The sequence below is a fragment of the Populus trichocarpa genome, chromosome 5 (assembly GCF_000002775.5).
Source record: "Populus trichocarpa isolate Nisqually-1 chromosome 5, P.trichocarpa_v4.1, whole genome shotgun sequence".
Taxonomy (NCBI): domain Eukaryota; kingdom Viridiplantae; phylum Streptophyta; class Magnoliopsida; order Malpighiales; family Salicaceae; genus Populus; species Populus trichocarpa.
The window spans coordinates 20386662-20406236 of record NC_037289.2 but is presented as its reverse complement, the minus strand read 5'-3'; the positions used below and the strand labels follow the sequence as shown (position 1 = coordinate 20406236).

General features: G+C 32.9%; 3 protein-coding genes across 7 annotated transcripts; 2 read left to right on the top strand and 1 right to left on the bottom strand.

The window, feature by feature from the left end:
* The first annotated feature begins 1603 nt into the window (after window positions 1–1603).
* LOC7483292 (uncharacterized) lies at window positions 1604–4826 on the top strand. Its single transcript, XM_002307484.4, has 10 exons — window positions 1604–1784; window positions 1887–1948; window positions 2075–2194; window positions 2330–2429; window positions 2645–2725; window positions 3036–3085; window positions 3202–3352; window positions 3435–3491; window positions 4160–4281; window positions 4376–4826. Exons 1-10 carry the CDS (start codon window positions 1713–1715, stop codon window positions 4584–4586), a joined length of 1026 nt encoding a protein of 341 aa, XP_002307520.3. The 5' UTR covers window positions 1604–1712; the 3' UTR covers window positions 4587–4826.
* LOC7492489 (probable choline kinase 3) lies at window positions 4686–8912 on the bottom strand. Of its 5 annotated transcripts, XR_008059263.1 has the most exons (9): window positions 8737–8907; window positions 7999–8385; window positions 7182–7303; window positions 6907–7102; window positions 6097–6214; window positions 5902–5949; window positions 5188–5288; window positions 4870–5101; window positions 4686–4752 (listed from the first exon to the last, which is right to left on the bottom strand). XR_008059263.1 is itself a non-coding variant. In XM_002306686.4 (8 exons), the coding sequence occupies exons 1-8, from the start codon at window positions 8851–8853 to the stop codon at window positions 4958–4960; spliced, it is 1233 nt and encodes a 410-aa protein (XP_002306722.2). In that variant the 5' UTR covers window positions 8854–8907; the 3' UTR covers window positions 4791–4957. The 5 variants fall into 5 exon arrangements, 4 of the variants coding, with proteins under 4 accessions (XP_002306722.2, XP_024457386.1, XP_024457387.1 ...); XM_002306686.4 differs by lacking the exon at window positions 4686–4752 and having other exon boundaries at window positions 4791–5101; XM_024601618.2 differs by lacking the exons at window positions 4686–4752; window positions 8737–8907 and adding an exon at window positions 8566–8730 and having other exon boundaries at window positions 4791–5101.
* Window positions 8913–14143: 5231 nt separating this feature from the next.
* Window positions 14144–16041, top strand: LOC7469247 (chaperone protein ClpC, chloroplastic-like). The gene is made up of 3 exons (XM_052453224.1): window positions 14144–14368; window positions 14456–14752; window positions 14797–16041. Exons 1-3 carry the CDS (start codon window positions 14174–14176, stop codon window positions 15973–15975), a joined length of 1671 nt encoding a protein of 556 aa, XP_052309184.1. The 5' UTR covers window positions 14144–14173; the 3' UTR covers window positions 15976–16041.
* The last annotated feature ends 3534 nt before the right edge of the window (window positions 16042–19575 follow it).

Below are 19575 nucleotides of genomic sequence, written 5' to 3'. Positions count from 1 at the left end.
CTTGAATTCGCATCGTGAAAGTTTGATAATTAAAAAGAAAAAAACAAATTAATGGGTTAACCCAAAATTAACTGGGCTAACTCGTCAAACCAGGTTAACCTGTCAAACCCGGAATCCGTGTAATGAAAGTTTGATAACTAAATAGAAAAAAATTTAACATCAATTTAAATTAAACGAAAAAAATTAATTAAAAAAAAAGGCATCAACCTTTTCACTGTGGACTGTACTGTGCAGTTCACAGTCAAAGGCATAAAAAAAAACTAAAAGCGTCAGCCGAGAACTACTTAGAAAAAAATTTAATATTAATAAACTAAATTAATTAAATAAATAAAATTAAAAAGAAAAAATAAAAGAAAAAAAACCTTTAAGAAGAAAAAAAACTAAATAGAAAGAAATTTAACATTAACAAACTAAACTAAACGAAAAAAATAATTAAAAAGAAAAAAAAAGCAAAAAAAAATAAAATTAAGGTTAACTCGTCAAACCAAGTTAACCCGTTAAACCCGGGATCCGTGTCATGAATGTCTGGTAACTAAATAAAAAAAAATGAACATTAACAAACTGAACTAAACAAAAAAAATTAATTAAAAAGAAAAAAAATCCGGGTTAACTCGTCAAACCATGTTAACCTGTTAAACTCAGTATTTGTGTCATGAAAGTCTGATAACTAAATAAAAAAATTTAACATTAACAAACTAAATTAAACAAAAATATTTATGAAAATAATAATTAAAAAAAAATTGACGGGTCAACCCAGAATTAACTGGGTTCACCCGTGAAACCAGGTTAACCCGTGAAACTCGGGATATGTGTCATGAAAGTCTAATAATTAAATAGAAAGAAATTTAACATTAACAAACTAAACTAAATGAAAAAAATTAATTAAAAAAAACAAAGAAAGAAACAAAAAAAAATCCAAAAAATCATTAAAAAACAGCTAAAAAAACTTAGACAATTTAAAAAAAAAAAAAAAAAAAAAAAAAAAAAAAACGCCTAAGAAATCAGTGTTTTACTGTGGACTGCACAGTGCAGTCCACAGTAAAACACTGATTCCTTTTAGCTATTGTTATAATTATAATATAATGGGAGACCACTTCAAGAATGAAAGTTGTGGTCGGCTTCTCCACTACGTGGCGCAATTTTACACAAGCGTATGGATTTTCTTTAATCTGTATTCCAACCTCTTTTTTTTCCCGACCAAGTATCTTAACTCTTTGATTGTGATTAATTATGTACTAAAATTGAATAATAAGATGTTTGACCAGTAGATGAGTGTTTGGATCTTGGAATAGTAGAAAAATGTTTATCAGGATTGGCAGCATGCTAATAGCGTCGGACAAAATGTGTTTTTTCCAGAATTTATTTATTTTTATATAAAAATAAATTGTTTTTTTAAATTCATTCTTGAATTATTTTGATATTAAAAAAATTTAAAAATTTAGAAGATATTATTTTAATAGATTTATTAATAAAAAATACTTTAAAAAATAATAATAAACACGCCCTGTCCAATTCCTAATAATAACAAAAAAAAAAATAAATTACAGAGAATATTGATACCCAAATATAAAGAGAAATCCATTTGGAATCATCCAATCGAGAAATTTTAAGAATTGAAAAACTTCATTAAACCAAAAAAGGAAAAAAAGAAGAAAAAAAGGAGGAGTTCGAACTTTGAAGAGTACACGAATGACAAACCGAGCATATATTATATGGTAATCGCAACACTGCATTTCGAAATCCACGTCCATTCTGTTCGATCACTCTCGATGTTCCTTCTCAAGGTACCCCTTCAATCCCTCCCCCTCTCTTTTATTTCTGTCCTCTTTTCCTGTCTTTTTTTTAATAACTAAAGTGGAATTATTGTGTCTGCCCATTGGTAATAGACATGGAGAGCTACTGCATTTGGTGTTTATGGGTACCTCAATTTCACCAAATCCGCTTTCATGTAAGTAAACTTCCATGTTGTTGTTATCTCTTTTTTCTTCTTGGCCTCTGTTTTATCTCTGACGTCGTGTTGTCCATGTTTTCTTTTCGTTCTTGAGTAATACGAATTTCCCATGATTATTTACAGGGAACACTCCAAGAAATTCAACCCGGAAGATACGCAGGCGAGGATTGATGGGAAGAATTGTGTAGTGACAGGGGCTAATTCTGGCATTGGTTATGCAACTGCCGAGGGTCTTGCCTCACGGTTATCATCCTTTTTTCCTTTTTACTTCATATCATATATAGTGGTTTCTTTTCTTCTTGAATTTAAGATCTTTAAAAACTTTCTTGAAATTAGATATTTATCATAGCTGTATATTTTTTCAATAATGTTATTCAGTGGGGCAACAGTGTATATGGTATGTCGTAGCAAGGAGAGAGGGGAGGCTGCTCTTTCTCAAATTCAATCTACAACAGGAAACCAAAAGGTCCATTTGGAGGTATGATGCTGACCACTCCGGCAGTATATGATTTTGTTCCTTTTTAACTGTTAGTGAATCTCTCTATGCTCAAGAACTTCTATTTGAAAGCTTTTGGTGAATTAAAAAAAAGTGGGAATTGTATTGTATTTATGGTTGTTAACATGGTGCATGGATAACAATTTTTAAGCACTTTGTTCTGATGTTAAATGCCTTGCTACTTTTAACTCTTGCAGGTTTGTGATCTTTCATCTCTCAGTGACATCAAGTCTTTCGCATCCAGGTTTTCTTCAAAGAATGTGCCAGTTCATGTTTTGGTAAAGTTATACATCTTTTGACACAATCGCTATGAAAGAGAGTGTTATATTTGCATTTCTATGGTGTACAAGGTCTGTAACTAGCTGGCTGACTGGCTGTACGTATTGTGGTTATGGAACATGCTTCTTACTTTCATGATTCTGAAACTATATTTTGCAAATCCATTGAAGAAAATTATGTGGTTCATTTTTACGATTCTGGTCATGTGACAATCTTATGGAACTTAGTTTGGAATTATTTAGACTGATATTTTTGTAACTTCCTGTGAATTGATGGAAGTCTGATGTGGGTATACTTTTCTGCCTTTAGGTTAACAATGCTGGTTTGCTTGAGAATAAACAAATTACCACATCTGAAGGGTGAATTGTCACTTATTGATATTTTACATCAAAAGCCAAATTTTGATTAACACATTGAAGTCTCATTGTTTCCCATGTAGAGAAATTAATTCACTGCTTTAATTCTCTTACTGCAGATTTGAACAGAATTTTGCTGTGAATGTGCTGGGCACTTATTCCATGACTGAATTGATGTTGCCTTTGTTGGAGAATGCTGCACCTGATGCTCGAGTCATCACAGTTTCCTCTGGTGGGATGTACACAGCTCCCTTGACCACAGATCTACAGGTAACTTTTGTTGTGAAATTCTTTACTGTCATTTTTACAGCTGGATACTTGTGGAACTCACAACTAATTTTTCTCAATGCAGTTTAGCAAAGGAAAATTCAACAGTGCTGAACAGTATGCTCGAAACAAGCGAGTTCAGGTTTGTTATTTTTGCATGCTAGAGCTCACATATCTTCTTCAGTCATAAATTGCTTGGATGTTGTGATTTTGTGGATATCACCTTGCACTTGCTTTCCCTCCTTCAGCTGAGTTGGTTTCATTTATATGGTGAAAAGGATAGAATGTTTTGGATTTATATTTTAGCTCTGATTCTTGTTTTATGCTCTCCTGCATTCTTGATGCACATATTCTCTTCTTTTGTTGCTTTTTGATATTTTTTTTTAAAATTGGTTTCCAAATATAGGGTTAGAAATTGATTTCATCCTGTATTGTGATGATATATTTTGCTATCAACTCATGGTGCGAAAATGCATGAAAGATGGTGATGCATTAACTGAATTGAATCGTGTTGACTCAGGTAACATGTATTGAAAATCCATATAAACCAGATGGTGGTGCGGATAGAAAAATTTCTAGTTCTATCAATTTCTGTTTTCCCTCAACTTTTGTACTCCCAACTCAATATTCTCATTTGTTTCATTTAATGGATGGGCTTATATTGGTTCATACCTTCTTTCTGCCCTACGTTTTTAGAAGAACTTTAGGCTGCATTGAATAAGGGTGTGCATGCAATCGTTTATATACCACTCTGAAAATTAAATGATGATTTTCTTCAAGTATTTCATGATAACTGCCTTTCTTTGTTAGGTGGCATTGACTGAGAACTGGGCTGAAATGTACAAGGACAAAGGGATCTCGTTCTATTCAATGCACCCGGGTTGGGCTGAGACACCAGGAGTTGCTAAAAGTTTACCTGATTTCAATAAATCGTAAGAAACTTTTCTGTTTATTATGATTGCAATAACTCCAATTTATTCCACTCACCTGCACATGTATTCTTACTTTGAATTGTACGTATTCCAGATTATCAGGAAAGCTAAGAACAAGCGAGGAAGGGGCAGACACTGTTATTTGGCTGGCTTTACAACCCAAAGAAAAGCTGACACCAGGTGCTTTTTATTTCGATAGAGCTGAAGCTCCCAAGCACCTGATGTTTTCTGCTACTAGAGGCTCTCATTCATTGATAAACAACATTGTCGAGGATCTTCGTTCCATGTCCAGACTTTCTTCTTGAATTAAATGCACCGGTTAATGCTTATAATGAACTTTTGTTTTTAGATTTTTTGTTTAAAGTTAAATTTGAAAGTGATGATAGCTTCAGTTGGAGTGGTGGTTTAAGTAATTCTGCTCGTGTATTCACAGCTAATTGCTATGGTGGTTCCGATGTCTCGGTGTATTTTCTGTTTTTATAATTGCAACATGTTAATCTATTTGCATCTTTTTATATGGATAACGAAATCATTTTGCTATAGAATTACTCCTTTTGTTTGAAAAATAACATCTAGGCAAGCATATACCATGACACAATTACAGAAGATGTGGATCAGCCTGTGCCCTACACAAAACAGCCCAGTGCTGCATTCCTACTTAGATTTGACCAAGGAATTACCCCGATCCCGTACCGTACGCTACATGTCCATTTACATAGTTATCGGCGGATCCCAGGAGTCTTTTCTTTCTCAGCCAATACTGCCGAAACCTTTGCCTAGCATACTCCATATAGTCGAAGTCTATTTTGTTTACATACCCCTGCAACCAGTAGAAACACGTTCCATGAAATCACTCACGCATGCAATTGTGAAGAACAAGGATAAAGCAAGATGCTGAATGCTTACCGAGATTATTCCCCATAATCCCCAAAAGAGATGGCTGGCCAGAGTGTACCTTTCCACCTCATGAAGTAGTAGCACCGCTTCATCTTCAATGGGCTGCTTCCCTGTATGGATAACAGGAATTTTCCATGTAAAATAAAATGAGAATTCTCGTATAATTTGCAACACCATAAAACATGACGACAGCAGCATTGTTCTTTCTCCTTATAATTCAATTACTCAGTAGTATTTCATAAAAAGAGACCCAACAAAATGACGAATTTTACTAGTCATGTTGCTACAAAAGTCATTGAGCTCCATTTTTCAACATATCTTATCTAGTCACAAGTCCAAAGACACCTAGGCGTACAGGAAAATTGAACTTCCGTGTTTGAATGAGCATTGTTGATCTAAAAGTCACATTACCAGAGGTAGTCAAGCATGTCTATTAATGGCACGTCTTGATGACATCAGTGTAGACCTGACCTGTTCCATTCCATTACCGATCGATAATTTATTGTGTCAAGGTCAAAATGGAATACCCATGGTCAAAGCGCCATTAACATCAGCAGTAAGCTTTTGCAAACCTAAGACTAGAAGAAAACACAGTTCGTGTTCTTTTTGTTTTTCTCTTTACATTCATGTTCTCAACAATATATAGTTCAATCATACACTTAACAGTTGAACTTCTTGTCTCATAAACTTCAATTTAAATGCACAAGAAATCTATAAACTAACCTTCAGAACTTAGATATGTGTCAACAAATCTGCGGCGCTCCTCAAGTCCTGTTTGCAGATGCAATAAAGGAAAGCAAACTAATTAGTCCAGGGGGATAAAGTATAATCTAGATCACAAAACATTGAAATGGAGAAAGGGTAAAATATGGAGACAGCAGAATTGAAGGATAAAAATAAATTCGACAAGTTGCACACCTGGGTATTTATTATAGTCCAAGATATGTGGCGTTCCAGAATGATAATTCGCTACCATTTCGCAGAAGTGATTTGCAAGGTCATACGCAACAGGATTGAAACTTGCATACTCATAATCCTATAAATGAACGAGCGATTTATAAGGAAAGGAATGCCTTTTATCAACAAAGTTAGTCCTAGGCATATTTTCTTACAATTGCAGTTCATTAATCACGATACTGAGCAGAGAATAACCCTAACAAACAAGGCATATACAGAATAGCATAGAATGCTTCAAGGTATTGATAGAATGCAAGTGTAAAAAGGGAGGAACAGGGCACTTTATGAAAATCCGGTTGAAGTTTGGCAACTGGAAATCCTAAACAAATTACGAAATGCATTTCTAATTAAGGGATTGGATGGCTACTATTTTCAAGTTCATAACTTGAAATGCAACGAAAAAACTGTATGTTAACATAGAAGAATTCAGCCATGCAAATAGAAAACAGCCTTGTGAATATCATTAGATATCATTGAAGGAAGACAAGTAATACCTCAAAAAAAGGCGGACCTGTCCACTTCTTATTTTTTATTTATTTTTCCTTTTATATAATTTGTGCAGTTAAAACTTCTGCTGCGATTAGATAACAGTAGAATGCACTGTCACCATGCAAACATCATTTGCAGTTTCTTGCTATAAGAATTTCAAACTAAACCAGATGTTACCACTGTATGTTTTCATGGAATGGGGATATATCATGCCATTGAGCTCCAAAAGCAATGATCTTGTATATAGTTATATAGTATAGTTAACAAAACAAGAAAACTTACGATTAAGGTGATTGATCTTGTCTCTTCATCGAGCATTATGTTACCATACTGCAGGTCATTGTGACAAAACCCAATATCTAGATAGTCATGTGACAGCTCCTTCTCTAGCATACTGATCTCATCTTCTAGACTATCCAAACGAAATTCTTTCACACATTTGGCAGAGCACATGCTTTTGGCTTCAACCAGCCAGTCCCTAGGAAGATCAGAAGAAAGGCATCAGAATATTTTCAATGATAAAAGAAAGACCTTTAACTTCATTATCATATCAATACCTCATCCTGTTCCAGAGGAGTACAGTCCTAGGACCGGGCATCTCAAGATTGTGGAACTCTCTCATCTTCGCAGCCACCAGAGCAGATATTTCATGGTCACGAAGATCAGCAGCTGATAGTGTCTGGACATCCACCCAAGAAAAGGAGGAAAATGAAAGAGCAGATTAGTTGATTCATAACAAGTACTGATACCTTCTCCCTCAGCGCTGGTTTCCTCGGATAAAATCTGATCTAAAGAGGTCAATGCGAGATTCCTAGCCATGGTTCAATCTATCAAGCTAAAGATAAGCTTTTCACAAATCATTATGTAAAAACCAATTATTCAATTTGCTTGTCAACTGACAGAGTTTGTTTTTATTAAACCCAGTAACACATAGCTATAGCTCCCGAATTCAATCGAGCTACAATAAATACTGCTGCAGCAGTATCCATTTGACTCTGATCCCATCCTGGAAATGTGAAATGTTTGCTGCAAAAAGTACAAGTAAAAAAAGGGAAAATCCCCAAATTCATGCAAGATGAAAAAACTATGCACCAACAGAACTGTACACACATAAGCGCCTGGTTTTAACTTCTAATCCAACTGTTTACTTTTGCGAAAGAAGGTCAATATTCCACAGCCCTGGGGCTCTTTAACTCAATTTGTGTCCTCTGATTTAGTCCCAACATAATGGGAGCAGAAATATACTTCAACAAACTTGAACATGTAAGATTATGAAGGAGATACTTTATATTTGTCAACTGGTAATAAAATGGTGGATATAATTAAACTTCAAAATCACCATTAACTTAAGGAAGAGGTTCAAATTTCGCTTACTCTAGCATGAATGAACTCTTCAACCCTTCCATCAGCAAACCGGCCAAGAAGCCTAGGACCTTGTCCATGCTTTGACATGCACTCAAAAGTCCTAATCTCATCATCCCTGTTGAAAAAAGCTTCAACACCTTCACCATAAATCCGAACCACTAATTTTCGATCAAGATTACCACACTTTGTAGGCCAGTTTATCTGGAAAACCTCATTAGTCATAGCCCCCTTCAAAGGTATCACCTGCAATGATTCCATGTCATCAACCACATCTCCCCACTCCGATCCTACTGATCGAAGGACTTTCTTCAGCTCATCAGGTAAACTACCGTCGACGAATCCATTTGTTTTCATCACCATCTTTGTAGGAAAAAGCTTGTTGTGACAAAGTTTTAGCTGCAAGAAAGTATGATAATTGGAATCAACTCCAGTCCTTTTAACTTATAGATAATCAATCACAGTCCAAAACAAACCATTAAAAACAAAAACAAGAACTTAAACAAAACCTTCAAGAAACACAAAAGCCAAGCAATTCCCAACAAAAAAAAGAGAAAAAAGTGATGTAGGAAAACACACCCCAAGAAACAGAGACAAGGTCCGAGAAATGAAAGCAATCTAAGATCGTTGAAGCTAAGAATTTATAACACCCAAAAGAAAGACCAGCCAATTAAATATTGGGTTATAATATTAGAAACAAAGAAAATGTGATTATAATTGTGTTTATTTATATACTAATCCTAAGGTTACCGTTTCCTCCTTGCTGATGATAAAAAAACGTCGCGAGTAGAATCTGATGGGATTGCGTGTGAGATTCTGTGAGACAGTCACACACGGAGGCTCGGACCAGTTAAACAGACGAATCATGATCTGACACGTGTGTACAACAGAGCGGAATCTTTGTTGCCGATTTTTACAGCAACACGGAGACTTTGTGTAATTGTTAGGGACAGCAGAAAATGTTCAAAGTCAGAAAAACACTAGATGTCGGTCCTTAACCGATCCCAAAGGTCAAATAATTTATCTAAGAAAAGATGACACGTGTTACTTTTTTGGCTGTTTTGCAGGCCTATTCAAGATTATTTAAAGAATCCTTTTTGTGGAATTTTCTAGGTAGAAAGAAAATATCCGCGTGGTTGGGTTGGAGGAGGATGCAAAGTCCAACGTTGCCCTTGTTGTTTTGCTAGAATAACATATTTTTTTAAAAAAAATTGTGAAATAGTACTTTTTTATTGTTATGATTTTTATTAAATATTATTATTTTTAAATATGATAAGATAATCGTCATACTTTTAAAAATAATATTTAAATATGTCACATTCTGAAATGTAACATATCGTAAAATTTAAATGTCTCTCCAAATAAAAAAACACATAATATTTTTTTTTTTATCAAAATTCATTGTTGTTGCCACCATTGCCTCAACTCTTTTTCTAGTTCTACAAGCAAAGTAAGTATACTATATTGCTATAAATTTATGTTTGGTTTAATTGAAATGAATAATTGTTTAGGTTGACTTTAGGGTTTGGGTTGAATTTAGGGTTTATTGAATTAATGATAAATTAGTTATAAATACCATCAATTAAGGTTGATTTGATATATGTGAACATGAAAATAAGTTAAATTAATTATTTTAATTAATTATGTGTTGCGTTTAATTTTGGATAAGTTGTCGAATGAGAAATTTTATGTGGATTGTTTGAATCAACTAATAATGTAATTATTTATGTTTGATGATTTCGTGCAATAGAGCATAACTGCAATATAATTATGATGAATTACATGTTGCATTGAATTGTTACTAAGTTGATAAATTTGGTATTTGTTTTTGAATTATTTTAATTTGCTATGAATTTGGATTTGATTTAATGCAATTGAGCATGAAAATATCAATTAGATTTGACATCATAAATTATGTTTAATTTTGGTCAAGTTTGCTTTTATGTTAAATTTTGGTAGTTTGATTGAATCTACTATGAATTTTGTCAATTTGGATAGGGGTAATGCAATTTAGTTAAAATTATGTCTAGTTGACCAAAATCCGATTTGTTTTTTCTTACATAATATCTTATAACATATTTATGTTATGTCATTACGGTGGCACTATTGTTTCTAATGTGAACAATAATATCACATACAATGGCGAGAGTAATTTGTTGTTAAATGGTAATTCAGGCATGTCATATGCAGAAATGAAAGAAATTATTTCTTATGGACTTGCGTGGAATTATAATGATATCGATGTTGACATAATCTGGAGGTGTTGAATTCGTGAACACCAGTATTTTCTTGTTCTAGTTATGTGTTATGGTAGTTTTAAGACCATGAATGATTCTTTAATCCAAAATGGTTTGAACATGATTATATTGTATGTGAGTAGTTGAACAAAAAATGTGTTTGTTCCAACTTCTTATGGTCTTTCAAAGTTAGTTAGTAAAGAAAAAAATAGTTTGTTGTCGGATAATTTGCTGCAAACAATAGATGATACAATATTTGACAATTCATTTGTTGATCAACATCGATTTGACTATTCTAAGCCCAGTGACAATAAATATGATGAGACATTAAACCCAAATATGACAGTAAATGTTGATGGTGATGTTGATGATGATGATATTGATGATGAAATGATATCTCATGTCCTGAATTTGTAGATGCTTTTAGGTTTAGTTTTGTTATTTCTCATGATTGAGTACTTAGTCATAGATGTATGCCAGAAGGGTCTGATTTGCAGGTTGGATAAACATTTAGTAGTAAAAATGAATTGGTTAATACAGTTCAACGGTGACACATTGCACATTCAATTGAATACTAAATCCAAGAGTCTGATTTGAATTCTACATTTGTTCAATTACAATATGTGCAAACACCTGAATGTAAGTGTATTTGCATGAGGGATATCATAAAAGATCAAATTCATTTGAGATAGCAAAGTTAAAAGGGTCATACATATGTGTTTCGACTTTTGTCCAAAAAAACCATCATCAACTTTATGCAAATTTTATTGCTAATACTATATCAACCTTTGTTATGAATATCTTTCAATAAAGGTTGCAAGCATACATGATGAAATAAAATTGCATTACAAGTACAAAATATCATATGATAAAACATGAGTTGCAAAACAAAAGGTGCTTGAGCATCTTTTTGGTTCACATGAAAAGTCTTTTAAAACATTACCTAGGTTGTTGTTGGCAATAAATGAATCAAATCCTGAAATAGTTATTGATTGGACACATAAAAGAAATCTTGATGATAGTACAATGATTTTTTAAAGTTTTTTTTTTGTCATTTAGACCTTGAATTAAAGGTTTCGAGTAATGTATACCACTTATCAATGTTGATGGCACACATTTGTATAAGCGATACGATAGAAAATTATTGATTATAGTTGCTTTTGATGCAAATAATGAGATATTCCTATTGGCTTTTGCAATTATTGATGAAAAAATAATTTTGATTGAAGATGGTTTTTGCTTTGTTTACAAAGATACATTACCAATGATAAAACATATATATATGTATAATATCATATAAACATGCAGGTATAAGTAGGTTAACCCGTGATCCAGGTCAAGAGATTGGGATAACCTGACAGAAAAGAAAACAAAGAAAACCACAAAGTAATTTTTTTTTTTAAAAAAACAATGATTAATGATGAAATTGGAAAATAAAATAAGTTAAATAAAAAATTGTGATGTCAACCCGCATAAACTTTTTAAACATGTGACTCGAGTAATTAATCTGGAAGCATCCTATTTAGAAAATCCAAGAAGCTCAATTCTCAACCAATCAAATGTTGAATTATAATTTTTTTTTTAAAAATCAATTATACAAAAAGATCCAAAACAAAAGGTAGTGATTAAGAGAATGATGATCAAAATTGAAATAGACAATAATTTAGAGGACAATTTCAAATTTTGATTGAAAGGTGAAATTGAAAAGAAAAATTAATTTAACAAAATAACAAAAAAGAAGTCAAAAGAATGAGAATCTAATTAGAAAAAATAACGTATGACAAATTGAGATTGAAGAAAAAAATTAAAAACAAATCAAACTTTTATGGAAGCATCCTATTTAGAAAATCCAAGAAGCTCAATTTTCAACCAATCAAATGTTGAATTATAATTTTTTTTAAAAAAAAATCAATTATACAAAAAGATCCAAAACAAAAGGTAGTGATTAAGAGAATGATGATCAAAATTGAAATAGACAATAATTTAGAGGACAACTTCAAATTTTGATTGAATGGTGAAATTGAAAAGAAAAAATAATTTAACAAAATAACAAAAAAGAAGTCAAAAGAATGAGAATCTAATTAGAAAAAATAACGTATGACAAATTGAGATTGAAGAAAAAATTTAAAAACAAATCAAAATTTTAACAAAGGGACAAGAACAAAAATTAAAAATAAAAAGGAATAAAGACCAGAGTTGAAGTATCAGTAAATAAAAGGATAACTTTGAAATCTTGAATGACCAACAAAAATTTTAAGAGGAGGAGAGAGAAAAAAGATGGGGAAAGTCATTGGCGACAAACCATTCAACCACCACTACAACGCTTCGTTCCATCAGGAAGAAGATATTGTGATGATTCCAACGACATGGCAAAAAGGGATTTTTATTCGCTAGGAGATGCTGCATTTACCTCTCACACGCCAACCAATTTTTTATTTAAATAATATTTTGTGTTTATTAAAAAATTAAATTGTCCTCGCTCAACTTGATAATAATACAAAAAACTAGGTTAAAAAGATTTTAAAAAGTACATAGATGCAAGTTTTAATTTTTTTTATTTTAAAGATAAATTAATTATTCTACAGTTCTTAAAAAAAGTTGAAAGATAAAAAGGTTTTTTTATGCTGTTTTTTTATTTATTTTAATTTTAACTTTTAAGAGCAGCTTAATAATTTCATTGTGCTTAAAAAAATATATATATTTACCCTCTATCAATCTTATAATAAGTAACGAGCCATGTGAAAAGATCAAATTACCTCAGCACCAAGAATATTGATTTTTTTGAGAAGGATAGAAAAAGATATTTCTGCCGTCTATCAATCTTATAATATGTGATGAGCCATGTGAAAAGATTGAATTACCCTAATATTATTACTATTGATTTTTTTCAAGAAAGAAAAAATAATAATTATATTACTCCTGGCAGTTTGCTGATGCTCATCTATCCTGGGCTTTATCTCCAATCCCTGTTTACGAGATGTTCTTTGTTTCGGCAGGGAGGGGTAAGAAAAAGTAGACAAATTGGTCAGATAATATTGGTCCAGAAAAGAAGCAATTGTACGGATTTTCATTTGAAACAGATGGTTTAGCATATCTAAGTTAGGGCCAGTCCTATGAGAATACGCGACTGCAGCACGTAGAAGGAACCCAGGGGGCATGGCATGCACCTGAAATGGAAATTAAACACCACCAGTACCTAAATTAAAAACACCATGCATGAATTGGGCTCTTGGGAAGCTGTACCCTTGTAGTTAATGATTTGATAACTAACAGGAGCAAGTGTCAAGGGAAGAAGGGCAAGCGGCTGCTTTGGGAAATGGTTCGGCAGGTAATGCTGCATTGGGATCATTACGGGTTCTGATATATATATATATGAGCAAGCAAATGGTGTTTTGCTTGTAGCAGAAAGAACATCTGTCATCTTAGTTTGAATTTACATTAATGGAGAGGCTCGAGAAGCAACATTTTAAGGCAGATATGCTAAACAAGTATGGAACTGATTTAACAAAAATGGCACAAGAGGTAAAACCCGATTTCTCTTTCTCACACGTTCTTGCGGAACCAGTGACATCTGAACTAGCAACGATTACACTGACTTTGGCTTCTTTAAATGGCATTTTACAGGGCAAGCTGGACCAGGTAGTAGGAAGGCGAAAACAGATCGAGCGTGTCACGCAAATACTTTGCAAAAGAAGAAAGAATAACCCTTGTCTTGTAGGACCCTTGTCTTGTAGGTGATCCTGGAGTCGGAAAAACTGTCATTGTTGAGGGCCTGGCAGCAAACATCGTTAAAGGCACTGTTCCTTCAAAACTTGAGGGAAAGAAGGTAGTCCTACAACTTGTTTACCAAAAATCATCACATTTGATATTAATAATTAATAATTCTACACCAGTAATTCGTACCTGTACACCTCAAATTGTGATGTGCTCTTTAGATTTTTGCTTTGGATATGGCGCGTCTAGTTGCTGGCACCAAATTTCACGGAGATTTTGAAGAAAGATTAACAGGGATTGTTGATGAAGTTAAACAAAGTGATGGAAATATAGTTCTTTTCATTGATGAATTGCATACCCTTGTTGGCAATGGCCAGACACTAGATGCTACTAATATACTAAAGCCAGCTCTTGCAAGAGGCGAGCTAAAGGTAAATTAGTCCGTACTTGTGTAGTCTATTCGTAATCTGATGTTCCAATTTACAATTTCTTATCATTGTCTGTCCCCTCTTGTGCAGTGTATTGGAGCCACAACAATTGATGAATATCGAAGGTACATTGAAAAAGATGGAGCACTCAAAAGGCGTTTTCTGCATGTGGATGTGCCAGAGCCATCTGTTGATGAGGCGGTAGAGATACTGAAAGGAATACAACGAAAATACGAAGCTCATCATGATGTCAAATACGCAGATGAGGCTTTGGTTGCAGCAGTTCGTTTATCAAACCAATACATAAGGTCAAAATTTACGTTTACTTACCTTGTAACCTATCAGATCATATCAGATAGCATTTTATGTTTTCAATTAATCCCTTTCTCAACACTTTGGAATTTATTTAAATGTTATTCATGTTTAGTTAGATCTTGAATACACAACAACATATGTACTTTTATATATGTTTCAGCGGTCTATTTCTACCGGATAAGGCCATAGACTTGATCGATGAAGCTGGTGCCAGAGTTCAGCTGCGTCAAGCGCGATCAGCTTCAGAGAAACTTCTTGTGACTGAAGAGGATATACAAGCTGTTGTCTCGATGGTGACGGGAATTCCTCTTGATAAAGTCACCGATAAAGAATCTCGTCGACTCTTAAACATGGAGGCAGAACTGCACAAGTACATTGTAGGCCAGGAAGAAGCTGTGAAGGCAGTTAGTCATGCTATTCGCCGAGCACGAGTCGGCACAAAAGACCCCAACAAACCAATTGCGAGCTTTTTATTCACCGGTCCGACTGGCGTAGGGAAAACAGAACTTGCCAAGGCATTGGCTGTTGAGTATTTTGGCTCCAAAGAAGCCGTCGTCAGGATTGATATGTCTGAATACATGGAAAAACATACTGTATCAAAGCTTTTTGGATCACCTCCTGGCTATATAGGGTATGATGACGGTGGTCAGTTTACTGAAGCTGTTCGTTGCAGAGCCCATACCGTGGTTCTCTTTGATGAGATTGAGAAGGCTCACCAAGATGTTAACAGGGTGTTTCTTCAGATTTTAGATGATGGTACGTTGACTGATGGTAAAGGACGAAAGGTGGACTTTAAAAACACAATCATTATAATGACTTCAAATATTGGTAATAGCTTGATTGCCCAGGAAGACGAGGAAGATGAGATACGATTCAACACCGTCAAGCTTATAGTAGCTGAGGAACTGAAGAAAGAATTCAGCCCAGAGTTCTTGAATCGAATAGATGAAGTGATCGTGTTCAGAAAATTGAACAATGCACAGCTAAACGAGATTGCAGACTTGATGCTTGCGGAAGTTTACGGAAGGCTAAAGGCAAAGAACATCATTATACGAGTAACAGATGGATTAAAAAGGAAGATAATTGAAGAAGGGAACAACCTTAGCTACGGAGCAAGGCCATTGAAGAGGGCCATTGTGAGGCTTTTGGAGGATAACATTGCTAAAGGGATCTTGAATGGATTTGTAGAGGAGGGACGTTCTGTCATTGTAGACGTTAATTCAAACGGAAACGTTATCATGCTACATAGTGATGTAGCCGTAGAAACCGAAGATTACGAGCATTCTATGATTTAGGAAGATTTATTTCGACTTTTTTTGCGCTAATTGCTATTTTTATTTTTATTGTGCTTCCGTCTATATCATGTACTAAGAAGTTTAATTAGTTAGTACATGTAATTTAATGTTTTAAACGAAGTTTAATATTTCGTAGATTCCTATTTAAGATTTGGGTTTGCTTGCCTTTTACCATTTAGAATCCTTAATAACAGGAGGCCCTTAGTTATTAAGCCTGCAGTTGCTTGCCTTAATCATTTATTAATTTTAACAAACTTCCTGGTCGGACTGTTTGTTCCTTCTTTAAGATGATTTTTCTAGCAGGTTCATCTCCTCTTTAGAGGCAACCATCTTGAAGTTTTAAATTCCCTAAAGAAATATACTCAGTTTTTTATAGCGGCTAGGTACTTCGAAAGAGTCTTCTTCTTGTTGTTGTTTTTCTGGGGATTTGGTTGTCGTTTTAGGATTCACCAGTTTACAGGAATCCGTTACGCTACAAGTTCGGGTTAAAATTTTACTTGACCAAAACAAAAAATATTTAAATTGTAGAAAGCTATCTTGCATTGTTATTAAACTTAACATGTCAATCTAGAAAATTCTTTATTTAACTCTTTGCTTAGTTTAAATTTAAAATTAAACTATGTATAGTTTAATTCCATATAATTTAAATGACTAGACTCAGTTTATTCAAAGGCAATTCACAGTGACGGAACCATAATGGGAATTAAGGGAGCAATTGCATAAAATAGCTAGAAAAAAACGATGTCAACCATTGTTAACTTTTCAAACCCGTGATCCGTGTCATTAGACCAAAAACATCTTATTTAGAAAAATCATAAAGTTCAATTATCAACCAATCAAATATTGAAAAATAAAATTGAAAAAAAAACTTCGATTATACAAAAGGATCCAAAACAAAAAATAAAAATAAAAATAAAAGAAAGATAATAAAAATTGAAATAAAAAATAAATTATATTTTTTATTAAATGATAAAATTGAAAAGAAAAATCAATTTTAGCAAAAGGATAAAAAAAAATTATCAAAAGAATGAGAATAAAAATTGAAATAAAAAATTACAAAAAAAAATTGATTGAAGGGTGAAATTGAAAAGAAAAATCAATTTAACAAAAGGATTAAAAACATTTAAAAAAAATCAAAAGAATAAGGAACAAATTAAAAAAAAAATGACATATCACAAATTGAGATTGAATGATGAAATTGAAAACAAATCAAAATTTTACAAAAAGATCAAGAACATAAATTAGAAATCAAAACAAGATGGACCGTAATTGACATCTCTATAAATAAAAGAATAACTCTGAAATTTAGAATGACCAATGCGATTTTTAAGAGGAGGAGAGAGAGAAGCGGGAGGAAAAAAAAAACCATCGGCATCGAACTGTCATTCCAAGGTCATTACATGCCATCTTAAAAAAAAAAGATGTCGCGACGATTCTAACAACACGATGAAAGTTGTCTTGGTTGTCGGGAGGCACTATAAGCCTCGCTCGAAGAGCACAGACGTCTTCCTCCCACACACAAACTATTTTTATTTTTTATTTATTAAAAAATCAAATTTTCCTTGATAATTAGAAAAAAAAATAGTATAGAAATATAAAAGAGTCCTTGAATGTAAATTTATAATTTTCTGCTTTCAAGTGTATTTTGGTTATTTTATTGTGATTTTAAAATAAAAAAAATATTTATTCATATTTAATCTGATAATAACTAATGAATTATGTAAAAAAATCTAATAACCAGTTTTATAAAAAAAAATTAAGAAAAACAAATCCATCGTTATATTGTTTTAGTAAAATATTACCACCATGTCCGTATCAACAATGTTTTTCCAAGGCCTATTAAGGCCATCTTTGATTATCGAATTACTCAACTTCTTATACAGCTGGTACACTGCCTCCACTTCATTAACAGTAAATACCACATCATCTCCATTAAAAAACAATATTCAAGAGGCTAATGCAAGGCTATTAAATTATTTTCTTTGCTTTTCTCAGAAACCAATCAGCCCCCTGATCATTATTCAATGACCACCAGGAAACAAAACATCACCAAAACTGAGAGAGAGGGGCAGTACATCGAGATCCATCGGCGAGGCGAGCTAGATCTTGGAAACCATATCGATTTCTGTTAGCACTTGGCCGACACTCAAAGCAATTACCATCAGCAAGAATGAAAATCTCAATGATCCGCAAATGGTATACACGCGGCACAGATCCGCTCCCCAATCGTCAAAGAACTCATTCTCTGCTAAACAAATATTAAAAAAAAAAACAAAATTAAAAAAAAAATGATTCACTTCCAGAATTGTAGCCAAAAACATAACTAACACAAAATGAATTAGACATTAAAAATATTAATCAAAAATTAAATTACGATGTGTGATTTGATTGTAAATAAATATTAAATATTAAATATTAAAATATAATTAATAATAGGATTATAATTATAAATCTAGAAAAATCATGCAGGAACTTGATTAAATAAATTTATAAAATTATCTTGAAATAAAATATGTGATATTATTAAAGGGTCAATTAAAAGGGTTTTAAAAGATTATCACTAATTGTTCATGTGAATTACTGAGACCAAATATTTAGACGATTTATTATTTGTGGTAACTAAGTCTTAAAGAAGTTGATCAAATATCAGAAAAAAGATTTAATCTTCAAGTAATATTTTATCAGATCCTAGATAATCCTAAATTATCTATCAAGATCCTTGGGAATCTAGAAAAAGTTAAAAAATTATTGTGTTTGTTGTGTCTAAGAATTTTTTTTTAGTTTAACGTGGGTGTCCGGGCCAGCTTGCGCGCACCTCGACTAATCTCACGGGCCCTGAAGTTAACGACCATGTAAGCCTCCAGTGGTCATCATATGAACAACCACAGGGCTTGAACCTGAAACCACAAAGGGAGCAAACCTTTTGGTCCCAAACTCTTACCACTGGGCCACCACCTAGATGGTTTGTGTCTAAGAATTTTGAAAAACCCATTAATGGTATTAGAGTTATCAATGCAACTCCTGATTACATGTTTTAATTATTATTAACATTAATAAAAAGATTAAATTTATGTGCACAAGGCCAAGTCATACATGTCACCATGAGGCTACTGTTTATGCTGGTGGCGACGCAGTTCGATGGCAGCCAAGGTTGCCATTGATGAGGTTGTTACTGGCGGTGAGCAATGAGCCCACTTTGGACGGCAAAAAAAAATGAGGTCAAAATTATGATTTTACCCTAACATCTAATTTAGGGTTTTTAGAGTAGAATTAAGATTATGCTTATATAGCCTTTATCTTATTACAATATGATATTTTTTTAGCACAATTATGATTCTATCTCTACATATAAAATTATGATTTTATATAAAAATTAAAAGCACAGATTAAATTAGTTATAAAATTATTTTTTCTAATTAGATTAGAATCAAATTAAAATGTTTAATTTATTTTTTTATTAGAAAACACACCCCAATAAAAAAAATGAAAAAAAAAGAAGATAGATATGAGGTCCAAAGAAAGTAGTAAGAAATGAAAGTAATCTAAAGGTAGTTGAAGCTAAGTATCTATAACAAAAGAAAAGGAAAGATCTCCCAATTA

What these genes read in the sequence shown, in the direction of transcription:
- LOC7469247 (XM_052453224.1), top strand. Translation starts at nt 14,174, where the DNA reads ATGGCGCGTCTAGTTGCTGGCACCAAATTTCACGGAGATTTTGAAGAA. An exon ending in TTGCAAGAGGCGAGCTAAAG is followed by an intron (nt 14,369 to 14,455) that starts GTAAATTAGTCC and finishes CCTCTTGTGCAG; the next exon opens with TGTATTGGAGCCACAACAAT. An exon ending in GTTTTCAATTAATCCCTTTC is followed by an intron (nt 14,753 to 14,796) that starts TCAACACTTTGG and finishes ATGTTTAGTTAG; the next exon opens with ATCTTGAATACACAACAACA.
- LOC7483292 (XM_002307484.4), top strand. Translation starts at nt 1,713, where the DNA reads ATGGTAATCGCAACACTGCATTTCGAAATCCACGTCCATTCTGTTCGA. An exon ending in GCCGAGGGTCTTGCCTCACG is followed by an intron (nt 2,195 to 2,329) that starts GTTATCATCCTT and finishes AATGTTATTCAG; the next exon opens with TGGGGCAACAGTGTATATGG. An exon ending in TTACCTGATTTCAATAAATC is followed by an intron (nt 4,282 to 4,375) that starts GTAAGAAACTTT and finishes TACGTATTCCAG; the next exon opens with ATTATCAGGAAAGCTAAGAA.
- LOC7492489 (XM_002306686.4), bottom strand. Translation starts at nt 8,853, where the DNA reads ATGATTCGTCTGTTTAACTGGTCCGAGCCTCCGTGTGTGACTGTCTCA. An exon ending in CAAGATCAATCACCTTAATC is followed by an intron (nt 6,215 to 6,906) that starts GTAAGTTTTCTT and finishes GTTCATTTATAG; the next exon opens with GATTATGAGTATGCAAGTTT. An exon ending in GGACTATAATAAATACCCAG is followed by an intron (nt 5,950 to 6,096) that starts GTGTGCAACTTG and finishes ATCTGCAAACAG; the next exon opens with GACTTGAGGAGCGCCGCAGA.